The 26900-nt window shown below is 36.1% G+C and overlaps 1 protein-coding gene across 7 annotated transcripts in view; it reads left to right on the forward strand.

Moving 5' to 3' along the window:
- PIKFYVE (phosphoinositide kinase, FYVE-type zinc finger containing) overlaps nt 1-24532 on the forward strand; it is a 109094-nt gene extending 84562 nt beyond the window's left edge. For all 7 annotated transcript variants that reach the window (XM_053597627.1, XM_053597624.1, XM_053597623.1 and 4 more), the window contains 15 exons: nt 765-855; nt 3740-3800; nt 5165-5302; nt 6206-6326; nt 8330-8425; nt 10825-10908; nt 11754-11851; nt 13989-14153; nt 15805-15864; nt 16806-16982; nt 17766-17869; nt 18610-18738; nt 19855-20116; nt 20677-20751; nt 21286-24532. In XM_053597627.1, the coding sequence (XP_053453602.1) occupies nt 765-855; nt 3740-3800; nt 5165-5302; nt 6206-6326; nt 8330-8425; nt 10825-10908; nt 11754-11851; nt 13989-14153; nt 15805-15864; nt 16806-16982; nt 17766-17869; nt 18610-18738; nt 19855-20116; nt 20677-20751; nt 21286-21401 (1777 nt within the window). In that variant the 3' untranslated portion in view covers nt 21402-24532. The remainder of the gene's footprint in view (nt 1-764; nt 856-3739; nt 3801-5164; nt 5303-6205; nt 6327-8329; nt 8426-10824; nt 10909-11753; nt 11852-13988; nt 14154-15804; nt 15865-16805; nt 16983-17765; nt 17870-18609; nt 18739-19854; nt 20117-20676; nt 20752-21285) is intronic.
- Nucleotides 24533-26900: the final 2368 nt, after the last annotated feature.

The raw sequence follows: 26900 nt of genomic DNA on the forward strand, positions 1-26900 counted from the left end.
TAACCTGCAAATATTTTCTCCCATTCTGAGGGCTGTCTGCTTGCTTTACTTACTATGTTCTTGGCTGTGCAGAAGCTTTTTAGTTTGATCAGGTCCCAGTAGTGTATTTTTGATACCCCTTTATCTTTTAAATTATACACTCAGATCTTAGGTAGTTTGTGAAAATGAAAACAAAAGATGAGAACACCCTTTAATGCTGTTTCCAATATAATTTGAAATGATACCTTTTTTGTTTTTTTTTTGTGCAGTTTTTGACTGGGGCTGGGTTTGAACCCGCCACCTCCGGCATATGGGGCCAGCGCCCTACTCCTTTGAGCCACAAGTGCCACCCTGAAATAATGCTTTTTCAAATGTGTGCTCTATTGAATCATATTTGACTTAGAATGCCTTGAATGATTTATTGGTATTTGGGCCAGGAATTTCAAATGTTGATTTGTTTGTGTCATACCTTTATTTAAATATTTTTAGAAATATTTTTCTTCATAATAATTTTCTTTTTAAAAAAGTCTTAATTTTTTATTTTTATGATAATTGGTTATTGTTTTGTAGCTATAGTCATATCAGGAAGATCTCTTAGTTGATTAATATATACTAAGATACTTAGTCTACCTACACACATTTTTAAAGTCTTACTATAATCCAAATAGCAAAATTCATTACCATTTCAAGGTTGTAAAGAGAAAATTCATAATCATTAAAGGTGTGGAAACAAAACCACCTATTTTTTTTCTTCCTTCTGCTGCTGCTTTTGACTTTGGCCATAGGTTACAAGACCTTTTTCAGCAGGAAAAGGGTAGAAAGCGACCTTCGGTTCCTCCAAGTCCTGGAAGGCTGAGACAAGGGGAGGAAAGCAAGGTAATAAAATGTCACTGTCTGTAGTCCTGTTTATAACACTGAGAAGTGGTATTTTAACACATAGTTTACTAATAATAACAAGTAGAGTTTTGTGTTTTGAAATTGTGAGGTTTTAAGAAAATAGGATCTGAATTATTTATATATATAAAACGATCTGTTACTGTACATTTACTTGAAATATTTATAAAGCTTCTGTCTACTGGCATCATTGAGCATAGAATCATAGTGACAGGAAGTGCTACAGAGGAAAAGTTTTAGCTGTTGTGAGGGTATAATAGTCCTCATTTATTTTACTGTACATTTTTAGATGGTCTTTATCTTTGTACTTAAATGAGAAGCTCTCCTTAGGGTGTCTGAACTGGGTAAGTTCTATACATAGACTTGGTTAGTCTTTTCCAACTTTATTAGTTTTCTCTTGCTTGGTAACAGATTACTGCAAGCTTAGTATCCAAAAGTGTAGATTTATTATTTCACAGTTTTTATAATTCAGAGTTCTGGCATGTATGGCTGAATTCACACAGCTAAAATCAAGGTTTGGGCCCAGGCTCTGCCTTATTCTTAGGGGAATATTTTCATGGAATGATGGATTCAAGATGCTTTTGTTATTTAGTGATTATATAATGAATTCTTCCTTTTTGTGTCTCTCTCTCTCTTTTTTAAGTTTTAAAGATAACCACAATAAAGGAAAACACAATGTGACGAAGGGCGTTATTGCTAAGTAGTGGGACTGGGGCAAAGTTAGGGAAGTTACAAGAATTTTTGCTTTTTAAGAGTTTGATTTTTTTTTTTCCCTTGGAGACAGAGTCTTGAGATGTTTTGTCTCTTAACTGTGTAAGAATCACTTTTCCTTAAAATTTGGGTGAGAGTTAAATAAGTCTACCAAAAATGATATGTATTTTAGTATTTGAAAACTAGTCTAGGGCTGTTAATGAGTAAATGCAGTCTGCTGGTGGCCTTTCCATTTGCCCACTGAGCGAACTGCAGAACTACTGGTGTAAGACCTTTAAATTTTAGCACATAGACCAAGAATTTATAATGCAAAATCATTCAACAGATGATCAACCAGTTTTTTTTTCCTTTTTGAGACAGTCTTAGTTTGTCACCATCGGTAGAGTGCCGTGGTGTTATAGCTTACAGCAACCTCAAACTCTTGGGCTCAAGTGATCCTCTTGCCTCAGCCTCCTAAGTAGCTGAGACTACAGGTGCTTACCATGGTGCCTGGCGATTTTTTAGAGATGGGCTCTTGCTCTCGCTCAGGCTAGTCTCGAACTCCTGAGCTCAGGTGATCTGCCTGTCTTGGCCTCTCAAAGTGCTAGGATTATAGGTGTGAGCCACCTCACTCGGCCCAGATGATCATCTTTCTGAAAGCCTGAATATTGATTTGAAATCCTGTGGCACTACCATTTATTGTAGTCCCCCTTATTTGCAGTAGATGTGTTTCAAGATCGTTGGTGGATGCCTGAAACTGCAGATAGTACGAACCCTATGTGTAGTTATACATGTTTTTTCCTGTACATATGTACCTATGATAAAGTTTAATTCATAAATTAGGCATAGTAAGAGATTAACGATAAATAATAATAAAATAGAACATTATAGCAATATGCCAGCATCACTTCTCTTAAAGTGATTATTAGGTAAAGTAAGGGTTCCCTGAATACAAGACTGCCATACAGCAACAGTCAATCTAATACTGCTAAGTGAGTAAGGGGTATATAGTGTAGACAGCATGGATATGCTCGACAAACAGATAATTCATGCCCTGGGCAGGACAGAGCAGGATGGCATGTGGTTTCATCATGTTACTCAGAACAACATGTGATTTGAAACTTATGAATTGTTTACTTTCGTAATTTTTCATTTATTTTATCTTTTGGACCAAGTTTGACCATAGGTAACTTAAACTGCCGAAAGTGAAACTACGGATATGAAAGGACTACTGTATTTACGTGATAAATAGTTGTTTAGTGCTTATTAAGTGCTGCATATGGTTCTGAGGTTACAGTTATGAACAAAGACTATAGTTACTGTCCTCATGAAATATTTGTCTAATGAAGAGGAGACTAACAAACATTTAAAAACATAAAAAAAGTCTATGAAGACAAAAATGAGTCAGAGAGAAAGAGTGTTGCTGAGAGAATAAGTAGTACGTTAATTTATATAGAGTGGCCAGAGGGATATCTCTGATATGGTGAACTTTAATTGAAGACCTAAGAAATGACTTTGTAATGAAATTGGACATGGGCCTTTTAGTTATTCTAGATATATTCTTATATGTAGATAATAGGAATTGAGAAGGTTTCTTGGTAAGATTATTAGGCTTAGTGGGTAATCCTGAGTATTTCTAAACAATTGAATGCTAATAATAAGCTACTATTCAGAATACTTTTCTCAAAGTATGACTGAGAGTCCAAGACCCTTTCATAGGCCCTTCATATTTTTTCTTTTTCAACTGTGTACCAGTATGAAGCCAATTTAATCAAAACAATGTTTCTCAACAGATTAAATGCAGAAGCCATATCTGAATCTAGCTGCCTTCTATTTAACTAGATGTTAAAGATACTCGTCCAAATGTAAAGCAGTATCCACTCTTTCACCTATTTTTTTTCTAATTTTGGAACATAAGTATGTTTTTATTAATAAATATGTTCTTATGTTTATACGTAATGCATTTATTATTTTTTAATTAATGGATATTTTAAAACATTCTCAGTTTTAATTTCTAATAAATTAGAGGAAAACTATTTTAAATTGAGGGGATCCTTAGTAATTTTTAAGAATACAAACAAATCCTGAAACCAAAAAACTGAAGATTCACCAGGCTAAAATTTTTTAATGTGATTTTAATGTTTTCCTTAAGAACGAAGTATTCACTTCTTTGTAGATAAGTGCAATGGATGCATCTCCACGGAATATTTCCCCAGGACTTCAAAATGGAGAAAAAGGTTGGTCCTAGAGTCTAGTGACACTTGTCATTGGATTTAAAGAGATTTCTTAGTGTAAAGTTATTTTTAACTGTTAACTTTGAGCTTATTTTTCCATTGCGATTGTATATAGACTTCTTCCTGTAACCCTATCAGTTTAAGATTATCATATGGCATATTACAGGAAGACAAAATTGGGTTATAGAAATCCATGAACTATAAAAAGTGGTGATATTAGAGGAGGAAAAAACAGAAAAAAGAAACTCAATACCTATTTGGCTTATCTCAAGTCAACACCTAGGTTTCACTATAAAAATCTTATAGTGTTTAATTTACATTTTCATTTTTAAATTTTATTTATTTGTTTTTGAGATATAGTCTCACTCTGTTGATCTGGGTAGAGTGCCAGGGCTTCATAGCGCATAGCAACCTCAAATTCCTGGGCTCAACTATTCTCCTGCTTAAGCCTCCCAAGTAGCTGGGACTCCAGGTGCCCAGCACAACACTCAGCTGGTTTTCTATATTTTCTAGTGACGGGGTCTCACTCTTGCTCCTGAGCTCAAGGGATCCACCTGCCTCTGCCTCTCAGAGTGCTAGGATTATAGGCATGAGCCACCATGCCTGGCCTAATTTACATTTTTAATATCACTAGAAATTTTTCTAGAGTTAAGATGTCTTTCACGGTATTCATTGAACAACTTGATATCATCGTAGAAACTTTCTGGGGAAATTTCTGTAGACTACTTTTATAGAGCCAGAGCTCATTTCATAATTCTTGTTATTTTTCTATTATGATTTAGTGGTTGAAGAAACCACTTTAGAATAAGCATCTAGTTTTTCCCACAGTATCCTAATTTCATTCTCTGTTAAACTAAATAAACTAATACTTAGGAAGACGTTGTGGTGTGGTGAGAGAGTATTGGACAGGAGTCAGACTTGGTTGACACTTGCAGTACTGCCATCGTACGTACAAGTCATGTATAACCTTTCGGGATGAGCTGTATGACCTGGATGATGTTTGAAAAGTAAAAATTTTATGTTGTAGAGAGTAGAACTATGAATTGACATTAAAAAGAATTAATATCAAGGCTACGGTGGGTGGATTACTTGAGCTCAGGAATTTGAGACCAGCCTGAGTAAAAACGTAACCCCGTCTCTAAAACTAGCAGGGCATTGTGGTAGGCGCCTGGAGTCCCCGGTACTCGAGGCTGAGGCAGGTGGATCACTTGAAGTTTTTGTGAGCTATAGATGCCATGGCACTCTACCAAGTGTGACAAAGTAAGACTCTCTCTCTCTTTCAAAAAAAAAAAAAAAATTTAATATTAGGTGGAATAAATGGATGTAATAGTGATAAATGACTCATTTAAGATTATATTTTTCTTTAGAGGATCGCTTCTTAACAACCCTGTCTAGCCAGGGCTCTACCAGTTCTACCCATCTCCAGTTGCCTACTCCACCTGAAGTCATGTCGGAGCAGTCGGTGGGAGGGCCCCCTGAGCCAGATACAGCCAGCAGTTCTGAAGGTGCAGTTTAAGTCACTTCAACGTGTTTCACTGACTCTTAGACTGAAAGATGTTATCTTTGCTTTGTATGTCTCCAAGGAAGAAAAACACACTGCTAATTCTTTGACATAATGGTTTCTTATCCCTTGGAGTTTTCTATTTTATGCTTATTAAAAATGCTTCTTTAGATATAGCTTTGTATCGTATTATTTCTCCCTTTAATTGTATTGCTTGACTTGTAAATATCTTAGTAACAAATTCGGCTTCATCTGCCTTCTGGGGAATCTAGCTCTCTGAAGTTTCATAAAGCACATGGTAGTAGCTTTGTAAGAAAGTAAAATTGTAGCCATTTCTCCAACAACAAATGTTTGCTTCATAACAGTGAGTTTATACCTTGCTTCTCTCTTTCCATGCTTTCTATTTAAGCAGTAACTACTTAATTATAGTATATGCTTTGGAATTAAGTTTAAAATTGCTATTAAATTCAGGTGTGGTAGCCGCAGTGCACATAATTGAGTTGAAGTGACAGCATGAACATCTGTGACTAAGCTCACGCAAGCTCAAGCAGTAATCCCCTCATGGCTGCTATCTGGCTGCTGCAGTGGTTGATTATGGGATGATCTCAATTTCAGAGATGTTAAAAAATGTTTAAAGAAATGTTTTAAAGATTTTTCTCTTTTTTAAAAGACCCTTAGTGTCAGTGCTGTGTGTACTTCACTGTTGCTTCAGGAGTCCTTTTCTTAGATAGAGATTTTCAACTATAATTGGTAATTATAGAGTACATTTGTCTATATTCTAAACGGAAGAGAAATAAAGGGGATAATTTATACTCTTTATTCTCCTTGAACAATAATATATAAGTAGACTATTTTTCATTTTTTTTTTTATTTGGGATTCATTGAGAATACCTATTTTTCATTTTAGATGTGTTTGATGGACATTTGCTGGGATCCACAGATAGCCAGGTGAAAGAAAAGTCAACCATGAAAGCCATCTTCGCAAATTTGCTTCCAGGAAATAGCTATAATCCTATTCCATTTCCTTTGTAAGTATTATTAAAGCTAATGGGTGTTTTATTTTTCTTTAATTTAAAAAAATATCTAGACTTATTTTCTGCATATTTAGATGTGAGCTATATTTGTTTATTGATATGTATGTATTTCTTGATCCTACATTTTATTTCATCATAATAAAAGAGGTATCTTTTGGTATGATGTAATTTGTAGATGAGATAGTAGATGAGTGGATGAAGAAAGCATTTCCTAATGTGAATTAAACAACAGTATTTCTGGTGCCAAAAATAATATATATATATATACTTTTTAAAAAAAGATAATACTGCTACATTCATTATCTCATTATAATAAAACCACTGCTGTTTGTATGTAAGGATGGTCTTACTGGTCTAACTACTGGGACATGTCATATTTCTAGCAGTGATGATAAATTACAGTGACCCATAGAAGTTTTTAGATGATCTTTTTGCACGAGGCTCACTCAGATTGGAAAAGAACATAGGCTGGCTGTGAAAGTTTGCTTTTCTTCCACTGGTTGACCTGTGTGGCCATGAAATGCTATTCTTGTTAGGGTAGTACAAGTATATCCGAAAGGAAGACATTTGTTAGTAAGACCTTCTGTTTTTTCTTATTTGACTTATGTATTTATTCAGTAAACATTCAAATTTTCATTTAGTGCCTACTCTGATGCCCTATGATGTAGGATAAGATTTATAAGGAAAAAAATTAGTGTTCTGAGGAGCTTATAATCTTGGGGAAGAGACAAGTAGAGACTGAGTACAGTATGATGTGTTACATGATAGTATAACAGTACGTACAAGTTCCTTATTTTCTCTACTTCAGACCCAAATATCTCAGTTTCGTGAATGGGCTATGATCCTTCTTATTTTATAGCCTTTGTTTATGCTCTCACCTTCTTTCTTAATCATTAAATCGTATTCTTTCTTAGGAAAACATTACTAGGATCTCGCCTATCCCTGTTGTCCAGCCAGGTTATTTTTTTCTTTGTTATATGCTCTCATGATTCCTGTTGCAATCAGTTCAGGCTGCTAAAATGAATTACCATAGACTGGGCAGCTTATAAACAACATAAACTTATTTCTCACATTTCTGGAGGCTAGGAGTCTGAGATTAGGGTGTTAGCATGTTTAGGTTCTGGAGGAGACCTCTTTTGAGATGTAGATTGTTGCCTTCTCTTTGTATCTTCACGTAGTGGGAAGAGCATTAGTGAGGACTCTATCTTTATGATCTAAATTACCTCCCAAAGGTCCTACCTCTTTATGCCGTCACATTGAGGGTGAGGATTTTAACATGAATTTGGGGAGAAAAAACACAAACATTTATTATATAACAATTCCCTCATAGCATTTATCACAGTGATGATATTTATTTGTAAGATTATTTGTTTCTTTACCTACTACACTATAAACTCTATGATGCCTATCTTTTTCACCATTGTAACTGTTAACATCTCACACGTGTAAGGTGCTTAATAATAATTTTTCTTCATATCACGTCCCTGGCACATGAGGTGTTTGGTAAATATCACCTAAATGAAATCAATGACTATGCCTAACACTGCTTAGGGAGTTAGAGTGTTAATGTTACTTATAGTTGGACTAGTAGTATGTCTGTCTTCTCCACAGTTTGTAGACTTTCCTCTCAAGCTTATAGTAGAACAAAATATCTTAGACTTCAATATCTTAGACTTCATTCTTTTTGAAATTAGTATGACTAAAGTATTGGCAATATGGAAATCTTTATTTGAAGTGACTTTCAGAACTCTCTGGTTTGTAACTTAATCCTGATAATTTTCTAATTACCTTCATCACTTTCTCTTGATATCTTTTTCTTGCCTATTTGATCCATGTTATCAGCATCTACGTGCATTTTGGCTTTCTTAAGTATTTCTTTGTATTCTTACTGTGCAGTATTTATTTAGAATTGTTACAAGATTTACTTGTAACATGTTTTTACATATTTTTTTCATATTGTATTCTAATTTACTTATGTATTTAAAAAATTCAAACAGTGATCCAGATAAACACTACTTAATGTATGAACATGAGCGAGTGCCCATTGCAGTCTGTGAGAAGGAACCCAGCTCCATCATTGCTTTTGCTCTCAGGTATTATTCTTGGGACTTTTTCACCTGTGATTATTTCTATGTATTTTATGTATGTCTATAGATTTTATTTTGGGGTCTTTCACATAGAATAATGCAAAATGATTAATTATAAGCAAAAATACATCTTTAGTCATGATGGCCTATTCTCTTTGTACCTGAAAACCTTTTCTTTACCCAAATAATGGGGCATGGGACGATTCTTAAGTAAGCTCCTAATAACTAAATTGAGAAGGCAAGTTATTTACTGATCCTTGAATTGTGTAACCATTATGTTATAATTATCTCTTAATCCCATACTTTAATTTACTTATTGACCTAATACTTGGAACATCCTGCCTTGTATCATCTGAATATCTTTTTTTATACTCTTTACTCATTTCCTTCCTGCTTCATACATATATGAGGTACAGTGTTCCTACTTAGAATATAGTAATGCCCTCTTATCTGGGATGGATATGTTCTAAGACTCCCAGCGGATGCCTGAATGCATGGGTGGTCATGAACCCTATATATACACACCATGTTTTTCTTATATATACATACCTATGATAAAGTTTAATTTTTTTTCTTTGAGACAGAATCTTACTCTATTGTCCCAGGTTAGGAGAGTGCTGTGGCATCATAGCTCACAACCACCTCAAACTCCTGGGCTCCTCTTGCTTAGCCTCACGTGTAGATGGTACTACATGTGCACGCCACCATGCCTGGCTAATTTTTCTATTTTTAATAGAGATGGGGTCTTGCTTTTGCTCAGGCTGGTCTTGAACTATTGAGCTTAAGCAGTTCACCTGCCTTGGCCTTCTAGAGTGCTAGGATTATAGGTGTGAGCCACTGCATTGGGCATAAGGTTTAATTTATAAATTAGGCACAATGAGACATTAACAACAACAATAATAATAAAATAGAACAATTGTAACAGTACATTATAATGAAAGTTACATGAATGTAGTCTCTCTTTTTTAAAATATGTTAATAATTTAGAACAGCAGTTGACGATGGATAACACATGGAAGGTGAAACTGTGGCTAAGTGGGTACTACTATTGTAAAGCTGTTATGCCTTCCCCTATAGACAAGTCTGACTTTTTAATTTACACTGTGATCATATGTCATAAAGAGGCATCCTACTTTAAAATTATAAATATATTATAATTTATATTATAGAGCAAGCTTTTAAATCTACTCTTATTTTGAGTAGAATCTCGGATATTTGATTAAAAAATGTTTTTTCCATTGGGAGCCATCAAAAGTTTTAATTTTCTTTTTAAATAGTGGTTATAATTCCATTCAATAAATATTTAAATGTCTACAAAATGTGACATTCTAAGTATTGGATGTGCAGGAGTGAGCCCTTATGGAGTTCAGAGTTTACTGTTGGGATGATGAGGAATTTCTTCCTTTGTAAAATTCTATATGATGAATTCTTTATGTTTGCCTTTTGGCCTTTATGAAGACAGTACATGAGTCCTTATGAAAGTTTTGAGACGTACAGAAACCAGGAAACATAAAATTGGATGGACAGAAACAAATGAAGCCCTCTCAGCAACACTGATAAGCTGAGCAAGTTGGAATTTGCCTGGGTGAATCGGAAAGGACGCTGTTGATTGTGTTTCTTGAAAGTGAAGTAATGGACCATACCACAGTCTTTCTCAAAACTTTCTAGTGACTTACATATTCGCTTTTCACTTTGTTGCTTAGTTATAATACATTAATAGATACGAAAGGTAGGAAAGTTAACCAAATCAAAAATATTTTTCATACTATTAGAAGCAAGTATTCTAGTTAAGGTCATTTTCTTTCAGTGTCTTGGAAAACTAATACTTCCTAACATGCTTCTCTTGTTCCAAATTTGATATATCTAAAGCAGTGCTTCCAGATTGCTGGTCCAAGAGTCAGATTGGTTAATAGAGCATTAACAATTTTTCCCCTTAAAGTTTAGTACCTTTAGTAGAAAAGCATTCTCAAGCTCCTTTATTCTCTATTGTACTAAACCCTGAGGTTTCAGACTTTTCAGTTACCTGTTCAATCCCTGAAATCATCTGATCTAAATGTTAGTATATAGGATTTTACAATTTTTGTTGAGTATATATATATATTTTTTTTAAATTTCTGGTTAATGTGAGAGTACAAACTAGCTACAGTGTTTTCATTTGTGAGGTAGTGTCCCTCTTGCAGTTGCACCCAAAATACTAAGTTTGTTGACACTGCTTGTGGGTTGTTGTGTGCATGTTCTGTAGCCCTTCCTTGTAAGGTCTCTACTTAATTGTTTTTGTTAGTTAACCAAAATTTATTTAATTATATACACTTAAAATGGTTGTGTTCCATAAAGCAAAACTTATTCTAAAATGTATGATACATTTAAAAAGTAGAACTTAATGTTTGACATTTTTCTTCCCTAAGTTGTAAAGAATACCGAAATGCCTTAGAGGAATTGTCTAAAGCAACTCTGTGGAACAGTGCCGAAGAAGGATTTCCAACAAATAGGTGATTTTTGATTGAGTACAATCTATTTTAATTTACTTATATGATTATTTTGTATATGCTTGTACTTTAGTTTTATTATAGCATCTTAGTGTAAAAATTTCTAGGATCCAGACAATGGCACTCATTTCAACCAATAAAAAAGACAGGAAGATTTAAAGGAACTGCACAAGACCTAAAACAGTTCCTTAGGAGACAGTTTTCTGACAATTGCTGTAGCAGTTCAATATTTATTACAGATTGAAACTTAAATGTTTTTGAAAAGTTTTGATTTAAAAAATAGTAACATAAAATATGTAAGCTGCTGCTTGCCTTTGTAATTTAAAGTATCTGTGAATTGTTCATTATTACTAAAGTGCCTAATAGTAAAAAAAAAATCCAAACCAGTTCTTTTTAGCATGTTTAGTATTTTAGACATTTAGATAGAAATTGACATAGGCCCATTGTTATGAGTCTTACTGGAATAGAATTTCTAACTCTACTAACGTGACGAAATTTCATCTGAATTATCATTATGGTGACCAGGGAGAGCAAAATGAAATTGGTATTTTCTATAATTGTTTGACTTAAATAAAGAAGAGACCTAGTGCTAATGAACTTGGGGAAACATTATAAAAGTCTATACTTCCCTATCTTTTTGTAGTACAGCATTCTACTTTCTTATATCCAGTAGATATTTAAAGAATTTTTGTTCCATTTTCCAGCCTATGTTTATGTGAATTACAAGTCAAATCTCTGATATTATAGGTGGGGTTAGGTGGGAAGTAAATTAGTGTAGGAATCAGACTACTTGTTATTTTCTATCTGAAACTAGTATAAAACAATTTTCCCTTTGTTTTTCATTTTAGTACTTTAGACAATAGACCAAAGAGTAGCAGCCCTATTAGATTACCTGAAAGCAGTGGGGGACAGACAAACCGTCCGGCAGAAGCAGAACCACAACCAAGTAAGATTACAATGAAGTATTTATAATAAGTTTTATTTTAAGTTATGGTTTGAAAAAGAGAACACATAAAAACAGTAAGTGCCATCTGACAAGGATTTAGTACTTCTGGTCTTTGAAATATATATAAATGTAAACATTTTTAATATCATCTTTTATAGATGTTTTACTTTTCCTTTTTGATTCTTATCTTTAATGGATGTTTGAGTTATTCAATTTGTTTCAAATTGCTCCTTGGTCTAGGCAAAAAGGAGGACCGACCTTCCTTTCTTCCTCCCTCCCTCCTCTCCCTCCCTTCTTCCTTCCTTCCATCCTCAGTTTAAAATGTACCACCTAAGATATAAACAAGATATAAACAAGTTAATTTTAAAATTTTTCTTTTTTTTTTTTTTTTTTTTGTAGAGACAGAGTCTCACTTTATTGCCCTCGGTAGAGTGCCATGGCCTCACACAGCTCACAGCAACCTCCAACGCCTGGGCTTAAGCGATTCTCCTGCCTCAGCCTCCCGAGTAGCTGGGACTACAGGCGCCCGCCACAACGCCCGGCTATTTTTTTGTTGCAGTTTGGCCGGGGCTGGGCTTGAACCCACCACCCTCGGTATATGGGGCCGGCGCCCTGCTCACTGAGCCACAGTTTCCTAGCCTTATTGGCACTATGAAAAGAAATTTTCATGCATTATCTCCTTTAATTCCTACAATAGTCAAAAAAGGATTATTTGTCATATCTTGATTTTTCAGAAAGAAAATTAACTTGCTCACAGTTAGACAGTCACTGGTGGCCCTGGATTTGAACTTAGGTTTCTTTGTTGGTTAGGATGTATTCAGCTACAAATGGCAGAAAATTCACCTAACTATAAAGGGCTAGTTTACTTTCCTTAAAATAACCACAGCAGGGTATGGGCACTTGCTGGCATTGGTTTAGTTGCTCAGCATTATTATTATAGTACAGGGATAATTTCTCTATAATTCTCTTAAATTTTCCTCAGGGTCAAAACTGTTCCATTTTTGTTCACTTTTGAGGCAGAAAAAAGGGAGGTGCAAGCTGCAGCTGTTGTCTTTCATTAGGGAGGTAGAGGTTCCCCCTTTTGTCTCATTGGTCAGAACTGAGTCTCAGGGCCAGCTCTGATGTGAAGGAGACCAAGAAAGTAGGGAGCAGCACGTCCTGCTTGGCTCATAAAAATCATGGTCCATTTCCTGGGCTTCTACACATAGCTATCTCCCCCGCCTCCAGGGCAGAATTCTGGTAACTAACAACCAGGTAGAAGTGGATGCTTAGAAGGCAATAATAGTTTCTCCTACCCTAAGTATAATTTCTCTGGATGACATGTGTAAATGGTAATTTACAAGTATGATGAATGAACCTCAAAACTAGGAACAAAATTATACAGTAAGCTTTAGTAAATTGTTGGCCATGTGATGACCTATTTTTTTTTTTTTTTTTTTTGTAGAGACAGAGTTTCACTTTATGGCCCTCGGTAGAGTGTCGTGGCATCACACAGCTCACAGCAACCTCCAACTCCTGGGCTTAGGCGATTCTCCTGCCTCAGCCTCCTGAGTAGCTGGGCCACAGGCGCCTGCCACAACGCCCGGCTATTTTTTTTGGTTGCAGTTTGGCCGGGGCTGGGTTTGAACCCACCACCCTCGGTATATGGGGCCGGCGCCCTACTCACTGAGCCACAGGCACCGCCCGTGATGGTCTATTTTTGGAAACATGCTAAAAACAAAATCTTTTATTTTCCTGTGTTAAAATGAAGGAATACAAACGACACAGAGATGTTACCTTTAACTGAATTCTTTTAGCTTGTGAAGTAGTTTTGTGTTATTTTAATTAACTGTATGGCAGTATTATAAGAACTCAACCCTAATGTAATCTTGTTGCTTAAGAAATTGCTGTTAAAAGATATTTTCTGGAGAATATCTCACATTTTTGTGTTCAACTAGCTAAGTATTGCTTTCCATCTGTGTTTCTAAGGTGCTTGACTGCTCAGAAACAGCAGCAAATGGAATGATAATCTGTGCAACTGAAAATATCTGTTACTCAGATCTATTAGCTTCATGTGTATAATGGTTACTGCTAACACGGGAGTTGAAAGTTTTTATTTTCCAGTGACCTATACTTAATGCTATTTTCTTATTTTAAGCCAAAAAGCCTTCTGGAATGTTGTCCTTCTTCAGAGGGACAGCAGGAAAAAGCCCTGATCTCTCTTCCCAGAAGAGAGAGACCTTGCGTGGAGCAGATAGTGCTTACTACCAAGTTGGGCAGATGGGCAAGGAGGGGACTGAGAATCAAGGCACTGAGCCTCCAGGTGTGTTAAAGCAGACCAAATGTGCTTCTTCTAGGCTTTGAGTTATATATTTTAGTTGTTTGTTTTTTTATAGCCGTTACAGATGATTATAATTCTTATTGCCAAAGCTGCAGCATTCCCCCTCTTCTCACTCCTCGATGTGGTAGAATGGGGAAAGCATGGAACTTGAAGAGTCCAAATGGTTTTAGATTCTACTGCTATCACTTTATAGTAGCATCAGAAATCCTTAGGTTTCATATCTGTGAAGTGGCAAAACAGTGTCTTCCAAGGTTTATGTGACATTACATGGGTGATACATCGGTCTCACTATATAACTCACAGCATATATGCAGATGTTTCCATTCTACCATCCCTTAGATGTCTTCTTCCTTTTCCAGTTCCTGTGGGGTTGTGGCTATTATGTTCACCTTCATCTCAATATTTAAAAAATTTGGCATTTTACATTATTGTGTTTGGCTATGGGTGTAGACCAGGAATTGGCAGACTATGTGAACCTGTTTTTGTAATTAAAGTTTTATTGGGACACAGGCACACTCATTTGTTTACTTATTGTATGCTTGTTCTCACATGTAGGTTGAATAGTTACCAACCAACTAAAATACTTACTTTCAGGCTCTTCATAGAAACAGTTTGGTGATCCCTGAGTTAGACCGTGATTAGTAGTTTAAAATATAGTGACTGCTATAATAAATTTTGATTAATAATTAAGGTGTTTGTTTAGTATTCAATAGGCTGCTGTTAGTCTGTAGGTTTTAAATGTGATCCTTGGAAGGCTCTGATGTTTCAAAAGATGATCTTAAAATGTGAAACCTGGGGAATGATTTGTTCTTCTAGATCTTAAGATATATTTCAAATCAACTATGATTAAGCAGAGTGGATCTGGGACTAGGTTTGCTAGACAAATACAAATACAAAAATGACTCTTTTATATATTGTATATATGTTAGCATATGATAAAACAGTACAAACTATCAGTGAAGCATTATTGCACACACATGGAGAAAACTGGTCAAAAAACTGATAAAGAAGCCATGGAAATTCTTGGCATAAGAGCTGAGTTACTATATTGCTATCATAGAAATTACCCAAATGTAAGAAAAGTTACTCAACCTGTCTCTTCTTTAACTTAAAAATTAAAATTTCAAAAGATACATTGAAATTGTTTACATGGTTTATGTATTTCTTTTCTTTTTTCATAACATTTACATTTTATTAAATATTATAAGCAATCTATAAATGATTTAAAGTATGGCATAGGAGACAGCGTTTCACTTTGTCGGCCTTGGTAGAGTGCTTGGCATCACAGCTCATAGCAACCTCCAAATCCGGGGCTTACGTGATTCTCTTGCCTCAGCCTCTCGAGTAGTTGGGACTACAGGTGCCCGCCACAATGTCTAGCTATTTTTTGTGGCAGTTTGGCTGGGGCTGGGGCTGGGTTTGAACCCTCCACCTTTGGTATATGGGGCCAGCACCCTACCCACTGAGCCACAAGCGCTGCCCTATGGTTTATATATTTCATGCTTGCTTGATGGTGACTTTACTAGGATATTCTTACTTTCGATTTGCTAATTTTTGTTATATCAGGGAAAAAAGAAAAAAAACTGGCGACTACTTAAAATTTTGTCTTTACTAATTACATTAAACCTTTTAGATGAGGTTGATGGAGGAGATACACAGAAGAAACAAATCACAAATCCTCATGTGGAACTTCGTAAGTATGAAATAATAATATCTTTTGTTTGGGGAGAAGGACTATAATCGGGTGGACTCTATTATTTGAGACTTCTAGTTTCCTCCTAGATAAATATCCTATTTCTTGAAATGAATATTAACTTCGTATACTGATATGAGGTGTATTTATAATTTAGTTTGTAAATTTACATTATTCAATTTATAAATTTAATGTAGATAATTATAATTTAATTTATAAGTTATGCTTTTGATTTTTGATATTTAAATATTTACTTACTGTATAATCTAGCATCACAGAGTATTGACAAAGTATTTAGGATTTTATATATGGTTACCAGAAATATATTGTCCAGAGTAATATCATATACAGTAAATTTTAAAGTATTTGTTAATAATTGCTGTAAATATACTATAAATGAAAATCCAGTAACCAATATAAAGTTAGATCTGAGTCTTGTTTTTGATTTTTTTCTGAAAATATATAAGGGTGATTGTAAGAGTTCTTTGATTCACCTTGAGGATCACCTTGAAGAATTATGATAAATGGGGATTTAGACTTAATGTGACAAATAATATCATGGGCTTGGCACCTCTAGCTCAAGTGGCTAAGGAGCCAGCCACATACACTGGAGCTGGCGGGTTCAAGTCCAGCCTGGGTCCGCCAAACAACAATGATAACTACAACCAAAAACAGCCAGGCATTGTGGTGGGTGCCTGTAGTCCCAGCTACTTGGGAGGCTGAGAAAAGAGAATCGCTTAAGTCCAAGAGTTTGAGGTTGCTGTGAGCAGTGATCTCACAGCATTCTACCCAGGGTGACAGCTTGAGACTCTGTTTCAAAAAAAAAAAATACAATCATGGAGAAATTGAAATAGTTGCATTTGGCCAGGGCTGGGGGTAGTGGGGAGAAGGAAAAGGTATTTTCTGATTCACAAAAACTTAAAAATAACTTCTGTTTATAGAATTTTCTGATGCTAATGCAAAATTTTACTGTCGGCTCTACTATGCGGGAGAGTTTCATAAGATGCGTGACGTGATTCTGGGCAGCAGCGAGGAAGATTTCATTCGTTCCCTTTCCCACTCGTCACTCTGGCAGGCCCGAGGAGGCAAATCAGGAGCTGTCTTCTATGCAACTGAAGGTAAACTTTTTCAGTCATTTACTGATTAAGCAATTTCTATATTTTCTCAGATAATTTATGAATCACTTGAACTGAGGTAGTATGGTATCATCTATTGGCAAACAAAGTTTTTGTTTCTCTTATGCTTTGAGAGGATGCAATAAAATTAATAAAAGAATATACATGTACTACATTTGTAATGAGACTTAGGTGCTGATTAAGTTCTTATTAAACTCTCTCTAGTTCTGAGTTTTCCACATGTATAAAATAACAGAACATCTAGAAAACACAAAAGGATACCTCAGGACTGGTAAGAGAAAGGTAAAAATAGAAATATTTAACATCAAAATAGAAAGGCCAAGTTCTTAACCTGTAAAGGCTTACAGAATATCACAACCATTTGTACTTCATATCCCATTCTCTATACCCACTGAAAATGTGATTGAGAAAATGCAACAGAAGGGATATTGCGTGATAAGAACTTTCATAACTATGACTTACTGAATTATTAACAAAAGAGTTTATAAAGTTTTCCTTGGTAGCTCTAAAAAAGCAGATTGTCTAGCAATGTATTTAAGTATGCTGTTGTTAAAAGTAGAGGCTTCTTGACTGTATAAAATCCTCAGGATGCCTTCTGACATTTCAGGTACCTGAGAATTACTCTCTGATCAAAATTTTCACTGTGACATAAGAAATATCCCTAAAATCATAAAGCAACCAAATAATTTGAGAACTTTGGAATAATGTATTATGGATTACAGTATATTTGTGATTGAATAAATGCTTGAAATTTCTGCCTTTTAGATGATAGATTCATTTTGAAACAAATGCCTCGTCTGGAAGTCCAGTCTTTCCTCGATTTTGCACCACACTACTTCAATTATATTACAAATGCTGTTCAACAAAAGGTAGAAATCCCAAACCCTGGTCCATAATCAGAGTTTACTGGGCATTTGCACATCCTGAGGGTTAGTCCTAATGGCAGTTTGCTATTGAGGTAAGATACGAATAGGACTTGACTGGATCTCTCTTGTGCTGTTGAGGTGTGATAGAATGCAGAGATTTCAAACTGGAATTGTTTTACCTTTGCCGTTCAGGAGCCAAATGATCTTGAGCAAGTTGCTTTTTACTAGTATGTAAATAAAAATCAGTCATCAATTAAGACATCAATACTGGGTGAAATTAGCTACACATTCAATAATTGGTAGTTTTACTAGAACAGAAATTTGAAATATGTATTGAGAAATGAGGGATGCCTTCCATTGCTAGATGGCCAATGGCCCAGATTTGCCCACTTAACATTGAGTGGTGACCTCACCTTCCATAAGATATGAAGGAGTTATAAAGAGTTTTTCTTTAAAGTTATTTATTTTTATTGTTATTGGAGAAAATGACATGTTATAATTAAGTTTTTGAAATTTGAACAACTGAAGGATTATCCCATGGAAGAATGTTATTCTGATATTTTTATTGGCATTGCTGCGATATGCATTTCTGAAATTCAGGGGTTTGAGTTTTTTTTAAGGTCCTCTGGCTGATCATATCAGTAAAAAATAACGTTCAGACATTATGTAGATAGTCCAGGTATCAGTAATAAATTACACAGAGTTCCTTTTAATAAGAGTTTACTTTGATCTTTTCTTATTAGAGGCCCACTGCATTGGCCAAAATTCTTGGTGTTTATAGAATTGGTTATAAGAACTCTCAGAATAACACTGAGAAGAAGTTAGATCTCCTTGTCATGGAAAATCTTTTCTATGGGAGAAAGATGGCACAGGTAAGGATATTGAACTATGTGAAGTAGTTGGCTACTAGAACCCTTTGTCCTTTTGGTTTTTAAATGTAATAAATCAGAGAGTAGTATTTTAAAGTAAAGATGTAACTTCGGTTACTAGGTCAAATTTAACTTTTGACTTCTTGAGCCTTGGAGGAAAGAATAAAGAAGAATTATTGATATGGTTTGGTCTTAAAATTTAACACATCCAATATTATAGAATCACAGAATTGGTAGAATAAAAAGGTAGATCTACTTAAACCATGTTAGTTTTAAAGATTAAGACACTGAGGCCTAGAGAAATAAGTACTTCTACAAAGTCACTCACTATTCCTAGAACTCAGATTGGTGTAGGTTCTAGAACAGTGCTTTGCAAAGTGCTGGTCTTTAAACTGTTTCCAGTATGTGATGAGATAAGGAGCTTGTGCTAGATTATAATTCAGTGTGCTGGTTTCTTCATTGAGAGGATCTGGCTATGAGAAAAACATCAGCTAAATTAAACAGGCTACTTAAAGATGTAATTGATTTACATTCTGACACTAGTTTCCTGACATCAGTGTGAACCAGGAGCAACTGATCAATACTGGTCTGTGGAAAACACTCCCGATTGGACTGGTCATATTGTACAACTCAAGTCTTCTGACCTTTGAGTGCTTTGCTTTTCCCACCACCCAAATATTCCTGGAATAATGCTGTTGCTTCTCTATTGCCATTATAAGAGTTTAGTGTCAAAACTTTGTTTACTAAGACTGTTTGCATCCCTTTTTTAAAAAATGTTGTTTTATGATCCAGCAATATATTTTTGGAATGACTTATTAATGCATCTTAAAGTTGGTTAAATTGGCCAGTGTATTTCTGAACTGTTTCAGTAATTAAATACCTAGGTATTAATTTCATATGATCTAATTATATTACCATGTATTTTATATATTATACAATTATATCAGCATGTGTTTAATGACTTGTTATACAAATTATGATTAAATTTAAAAATTAAAGTTAAACAGGTATGTAATGATAGTGACCACAAGAGTCTTTCTGCCTTTTAAATTTAATGAAATTAATTAACCATTTTGTCAGCTCACACTTTATAAATGACAAAGATTTTCTTTCTGCTAGGTTTTTGATTTGAAGGGCTCACTTAGGAATCGAAATGTAAAAACTGACACTGGGAAAGAGAGTTGTGATGTGGTTTTGCTGGATGAAAATCTCCTAAAGATGGTTCGAGACAATCCCCTGTATATTCGTTCTCATTCCAAAGCTGTGCTCAGAACCTCGATCCATAGTGATGCCCATTTCCTTTCTAGCCACCTCATTATAGATTATTCTTTGCTGGTTGGGCGAGATGATACTAGCAATGAGCTAGTAGTTGGGATTATAGGTAAGTCAATAAGTGTACTTTATTTACAGTTCATGATTGAATGTAGAATAAAAGTTACAGATGCTCTTGAACCTGACTTAGTAATAGCTCATTGACTATTTTTACAAACTTTCATTTGAAACTTTAAAAATAATGGTTTTTCATTCTAGTCCCTTCTATTCATCTTCCTCATTTCTGTTTTCATGATCTTTACCAAAAATGTGAATTTAAAAAGTTATTATTAGCAGGATGTTAGCATACGTTTAGTCCCAGCTACGGAGGAGGCTGAGTTGGGAAGATCACTTTAGCCTAGGAGTTTAAGGTTACAGTAGCTATAGTGATGCCCCTGCGGTCTAGCCTAGGCAACAGAGTGAGGCTCTGTCTCAAAGAAAAAAAAAAGTCAGTAATAAATGAGGTCCTTTGTGATTGTTATGAGGATTGAACAAATTAATATGGGGGAATCCCTGAGAACAGCACCTGACACATTGTCAGCACTCAGTGAAAGTTAACCATGTCAGACATAGTAGTGATACCATTTGCATGGTTTTACTGCTGATTTCACCTGCCTCCTCTACCCCCAGATTATATTCGAACATTTACATGGGACAAAAAGCTTGAGATGGTTGTGAAGTCAACAGGAATTTTAGGAGGACAAGGTGAGCAGAATTTTTGTTTTGTTTGCTCTTTAAAGTGTTCTCATATATTTATTATCAATTAAAATTTTAAAAATGGATGCTTTTTTTTTTTTTTAATTCTAAAACACAAGTGCCTATCTCTTATTTCATCATTATGCACCAAATCATAATAGGGGAAATTCTACGGGGGGAAATACTGGGTATAAATTTGTGTTAAAGAGAACCTCTGCCAGAGGTTCTCACAATTGAAGGTTAAAACATAAAGCCAGAGGTTCTGAATAAGAGGTTTTTTAGCCCTTGAGACCCTCTGCATTTTCTAAGCATTGTTAGTCTCACGTTTACTTTTAAACATCTCTCCTATGTAGGAAAAAGCTAACTTTTTAAAATAGAAACTCCTGTCAGGCAAGACTCTATCCCATGGCATGTGAGATAACCCTGACTCCTCACTGCTCTGGTTGTCTGTATCTTTATTGGCGTTTGTATGAAAGAATATAGTCAGTTGCCCAGTCAGTTATATAACAGCTTCTTTTCCCTTTTTCTCTTTCATACTCTTAGGCAAAATGCCAACTGTGGTCTCACCAGAACTGTACAGGACTAGGTTTTGTGAAGCAATGGACAAATATTTCCTGATGGTACCAGACCACTGGACAGGCCTGGGTCTGAATTGCTGAAATCAATCAATCAAGCACATATTTTGAAATGGATGATGAAGGAAAAGAGGCAGGAACAAAGGACCAAAAATAAGCTACTTGTTTTCTTTATCATATTCACCTTTGCAAAGACTTCTAAGTTCTGTAGCTCTTTAGAATGTCTGTGGTCGAAGAGTAAAAATTCTGTGGATTTGCACTTTGGTTTTTGATACCTGTAGATTAGGTTTTTGATACCTGTCTGCAGGTTGAGAAGTTGCATGCAGATTTTCTCATTGAAGACTTGAAAGGGCTAAAGTTAGAGATAAGTAGATAAGAGTAAAAAAATGGGGTTGTCATATTTGCTAACTTAATAGTTTTAAGAAGAAGCAATGTGACTTTCTTGGCATCATATTTGACATGTTCTTGGAAAAACATTTGTAGAGCTGTTGAATTTTATGTGTGTTTATGTAATAATTTAATGTTGCCTATTATCAGAATTTCTGAAACCTTTAGAAAAATTCTGATTTATTCCACTAATGACCATTTAAACAGGTTGGCCCTTACTGTTTTGTTGAGGAATTTGACTTAAACTGGGATTCCTCTAAGTTTCTTTATTTTCCCAGCTTAACTTGGTTTTGAGTGTTTTTAAACTTGGTTTGATATTTTTAAAATTCTCTCTTCTTGGTGGATGACAGAAGGCTTATAGCTATTAACTTTAAGCCTTTCTTTGAAGCTATTTTTTTAAGCTTGTTTAAAACTTTTGTGTAATTAATATACTAAATTTTATTTACCTGCATATGCTCATATTCTAGGTTTTTTCCTCCATTATCAGGGAAACGTGGTTATCATTAGTAAATTAGTCCTCAGTAACTAAATCCTTAAAGCAAGAAATCATCAAGAATTTTCTTTTAATATCAAAAAGGAATTAGGCCCAAAAAACTGGGTGAGAAGGAAAGACCTATGCTTGTTTTTTATAGAGGTAAAATATCTGTAAAATTAAAAATTTCTGGTGTGAACATTTTCTTTTTTCCAACTTTCTACATACTAGCTAGTTCCAATGACTGATAAATAATAATATTATTCTTAGTAAGGAATTTCTTGTTTAATAGTCAGCATTTTTGTTTGTTTTAAAAGTGATGAAAAGGACTAAACTATCTTTGAGGAGATTCTGTAACCCCAGAATATTTCCTCTTGGCTTCTTTCTGTAACAAGGATAATTTCGGGATTTAAGTTTTAAAGATTCCACTCTTTGTAGTCTGCGTATAATAGCACCTCAGTTTTCACAAAATAAGAGTAAGATGTCTGGATAAGTTCAGTTATAGAGAGTACATGAAGTAGGAACATTTTAGAAAGTTTATTTTAGAGAAGAAGGCAATCGTTTGGTTTTTGTGCTTATTAAAAATATGGTTTGTTTTGGATAAAAGCTGGAAAAAAATTGACCAAGTATTTATGACTGATCTGTTAAGTCTCTGACCTCTTTTTAAAACATGCGTATGTGCCTTTTGAAGAAACACAAAATACTGATGATTTTAGTTTTGATATCAAAGACTAGGAAAGGAGTTGTATAGAGGTGAAAGGTATGTGGAACATTATTAACTTCCTTTTTGTACAGGAACAATGGATTTTGTGTCTGATTTGAAATGCTAATATTGCTTTGTCTTCTGTGTTCATTTTTTCCCCCAGTCAGCATAGTTGGGATTATTTATCCTGTTCATTTCCTGTTCACCCCCACCCCCCTTTGTCATGAACACCTAAAGTACATGATGTCTACCCCCAGTTATAAGCAAATAGTTTGTTTTTGTAGTTTCAGTACCATGTACATAGCAAGGATACTTCATGGGAATGGCTCTTGACAATAATGTATCATGTTGAGTTTGTTTTCCTTGCCCATGACTTGAAAAACTACATTTTAAAATACTGCTGCCTTGTAGATAATTTTGTGGTTAAAAAATTCTAATAGAATATATTCTGAAGCAATAGTTTCTACCATACAAAGACAGTCTTTCCTTTTAAAATTAATGTCTGGGCTGTGTTAATGAAGGAGGAATATACAGTTTAACCATTTGTTTTGAGTGGTAGAACTGTATGCCTGGCTTCTTGCTGCTCTTAGACTGCTTCTCTCACACTCTCTCTGTAAGATGTTTCAAATATTGTGCTTCTTAGTGTTAAACATTGACTATTTTCCTTTCTTGAGTTCCCTTTCAAGGCCTAGAGAATATTAATATTGAAAAGTTAGGAATGAGGAAGAAATCTTAATAAATACTTCCTTTCTTAGAGTGTAGTATGAAATCTTGAGAATAATTGATAGTAGCAAGAGAAAACTGTTACCATAATGCTTTATATAAACATCTTATTTGTAAATGTGAAGCTTTTCAGTGCCATTGAAACTTATTTTAAAAAATTGATTTAGTGTTTTCTTACTGTAGCTTAAGAAAAAAACTGGGAATAAGCTGTTGCAAGTCCTTTTGTAGTCTGTTGAATACTTTAAATTTATAGATATCCAAAATTTCCTACTACAAAATCTCTTAAAATTTTTTTCCATGATTTAGCAGTGAGTGGTTTTCTAGTTCTGGCTTTTATTGGGTAATGTAAATAGGATGGTTAGATTGGCATCAACTTTTGTGATGGTGCTGTAGCCAGCAGCTTCTTGGCAGTTTTTAACAGGGCTGCCAATGAAAGTAACCTACCTGTAGAAAAAGTTTGCTCAGCTTGAAGAGTGAAAACTATTGTGAATGAGCCTGATAGTGAAACAGATCAGGAGTTTCTTTTAAGTATTAACATACTGACTTACACAGTATTCAAACCATCTAGTGCAATTTTTGTTTTTTTGTAACATAGGCACAGTGTATTATAGAAAAAATAAAAATTTACAATCATTAGCAGTTTTATTAGTACTGCTGTGTCAGTTTTGTAAAAGAAATGTACATTACGTCTTTTGACAGATTGAATTTTAAACTAGAGAAATGACATTGTAAATCATAACAGCCTCTTAATTTAATATGAAAAACTCAACAATATTGAACGTAGTTAATGTATTATATTGTATATATTTCTCTACTTTGGTTCCTGCTGTTTTATATGATTGACATGTTATTTAAAATATAACTGCCTTGACTTTTTGGAGACTTGTACTGTAAATAAATAAGACTTACAATAAACTAAGACTCTAGTAACCCCTCTTAGTTTTGAATCCGTTTGTGGAAATTAACAACAAAAGAAAATGAATGGAATTTGGTGCTCCAGCTTAGTCCCTGGCCTGGCAGTTTGGCCTTCGCTTCTTTCTGTTCATTGTCTTTGTTTTTCCTAGAAGAAGATATGAATGAGTCTTTCACTTAACCCACAGTTCATGTCGCCCAATGACGGGCATGGCTGTCTTTCCTCGGTTTTCCCTTTCCTGATAGGGCACTCGAGGAAGTCCTGCCCCTTTTCCTATTTGCAATTGGCTGAATTGTGGTGGGTGGGGGGATGGGGCTGTGGGCTGTAGCCTCTCTGGAGAATTGGGACCAGGTCTTCAGTTACCTGTGGCTGCTGTGGACTAAAGGCCGTGCTGCCCACCACCTCCCTGGATTCACGGGCGAAAGAAAGGACAGTGTCTGGCAGAGGCTGCGACCCAGACAGGAAGGTCGCAGACGGGCGGGGCGGGCACCTCTGGCTCAGCGCCTCCTCTTTTCCCTGCTGAGAGGAAGCAGTGGGAAGAGGTGCAGGGAGGTCTCAGCGTGTGGTCACCTGGAAGTCTCCTGTGTCGGAAGTTAATTATCTCATAAAATTCCTGGGTTTTTGCTTAAAGAAACAATTTTTTTTCAAAAATTATATTTTGCCCCACAATTACATTTTTTTTTTGGTAGAGATTACATTTTTATATTTTGAAGCAGTTTGTGACCGTCGTTGTGCTTTGGGGGCATTTTTTGTACCATAAATGTAAACATTCTTTGAATAGGTAAGAAAAGCACCCCAGCTCTGAGTGAATAGCTCCCCTGGGGACCTATACTGATACCTTAAAAACTTTCAGCAAGGTGACCCTTGACCTCCCTTCGCCCGCGCTCATTGCCTCGCTACCCCAGCAGCTGGGAGGAGGGCAGCGTCCTCCTCACAGGTCCTCTGACCTTGAAGCCCTTTGAGGCTGACTCGACTTCCTCTCTTCTGAGGTCCGTTCTGGGAGGCATGGTGCTGAACGGCGAACTCTTGGCTTTGTCTGCACGGAGCCCCAAGACTAAGGTCTGGCCGAAGCCCGGGAACTCGCCGCCCTGCCTGCTGGTCCTCTTGTCCAGCCGTAGAGAACTCTGCTCTGGCTCATGCAGGCTTCTGCTGAAGGAAACACGTGTAAACAGCTTCTGGCCTATTAAACACTGGCGTAGCATCCCCAGCGCGCCACGGTGGAGACGGTACCGGGAAGCGGTACCGGGAAGCAGCCCCGGGTTGCTGCCACTAGACGCCTTTTCTCTTTTGAAGGTGTAAAACCAGCAGCTGCCGCATTTGTGGTGCTAGGTTTGCGATGGCCATCCTCTTGTTGGCATTGGCCAGTGGGCTGGACTTCGTGTGTCCGCTCTGCAGAATGCATCCTGGAGCTGCGGTGTGAGTGTGAGTGCCAGCCGCCCCTCCTCCTCTACCTAGGCCGAGAAGACCCTGTAGGTATGGGAACTGATGGCCAGAAACATGGCTTTGGGGTGCCAGACCAGACTGAGGATGGTGGGGTGAATGGGTTAGGCGATGTGCTTGGACACTCACCATTCTTGCAAGCTGAGATAACAGACGGAGGTGACCCGGCCGCGGCCTGGGACTCAGCGGCAAACTGTTAGACTTTTCCTCATTGGGGACCTGGCGCACACCCGGGCTTCCTAAGCAGTCAGCCCTGCAGCGCTCTCCGGTACGCGTTTCAGTTCGTGCGACGTGTTGTGTGAGGTGACTTTCGTCCCTGCGGGTTGTGGACCTTAGCCCATTGGCTCTGCTCTGCTGGTGGCTGTGCACCACCTTTTTAGGCCAGATAGCGACCTGGGTGTGGCCCTTGCTCTGAGAGCAGCAGCTGATGGGCTGCACCTGCCATAGGCTGTAGGTGCTCAATCTGCGCCCCAGATGATCGGGCCTGCTGACTCTGGCACTCCGGGTAAGTGCTCTGATTTAGGGGTGGGGGTGGGGTGCCCCGTTAAGATGGTAATATTTATCATCTCAACGATTTTTAATTACACCATTAAGTAGTGTTAAGTGTAGTCATATTGTTGTGAAACAGACCTCCAGAGCTTTTTCATATTGCATGACTAAATAATTCCCTTTTCTCTCCACTCCCAAGCTCCAGATAACCACCTTTCTGTTTCTGTGAATTTGACTTCTTAACATACCTCATGTAAATGGGATCACACTGTATTTGTTTTTTTGTGACTGTTTTCACTTAACATAATTTCTCAAGTTTCATCCATGTTGTAGCATGTGATAGGATTTCTTTTCTTTATAAAGATGACTGATGGAAGTATTCCCTTATATATAGGTACCACATTTTGTCCATTCATCCTTCCACAGAAGTTTGGGTTATGCGACAGTTAATTTTGT

The sequence above is a fragment of the Nycticebus coucang genome, chromosome 7 (assembly GCF_027406575.1).
Source record: "Nycticebus coucang isolate mNycCou1 chromosome 7, mNycCou1.pri, whole genome shotgun sequence".
NCBI lineage: Eukaryota > Metazoa > Chordata > Mammalia > Primates > Lorisidae > Nycticebus > Nycticebus coucang.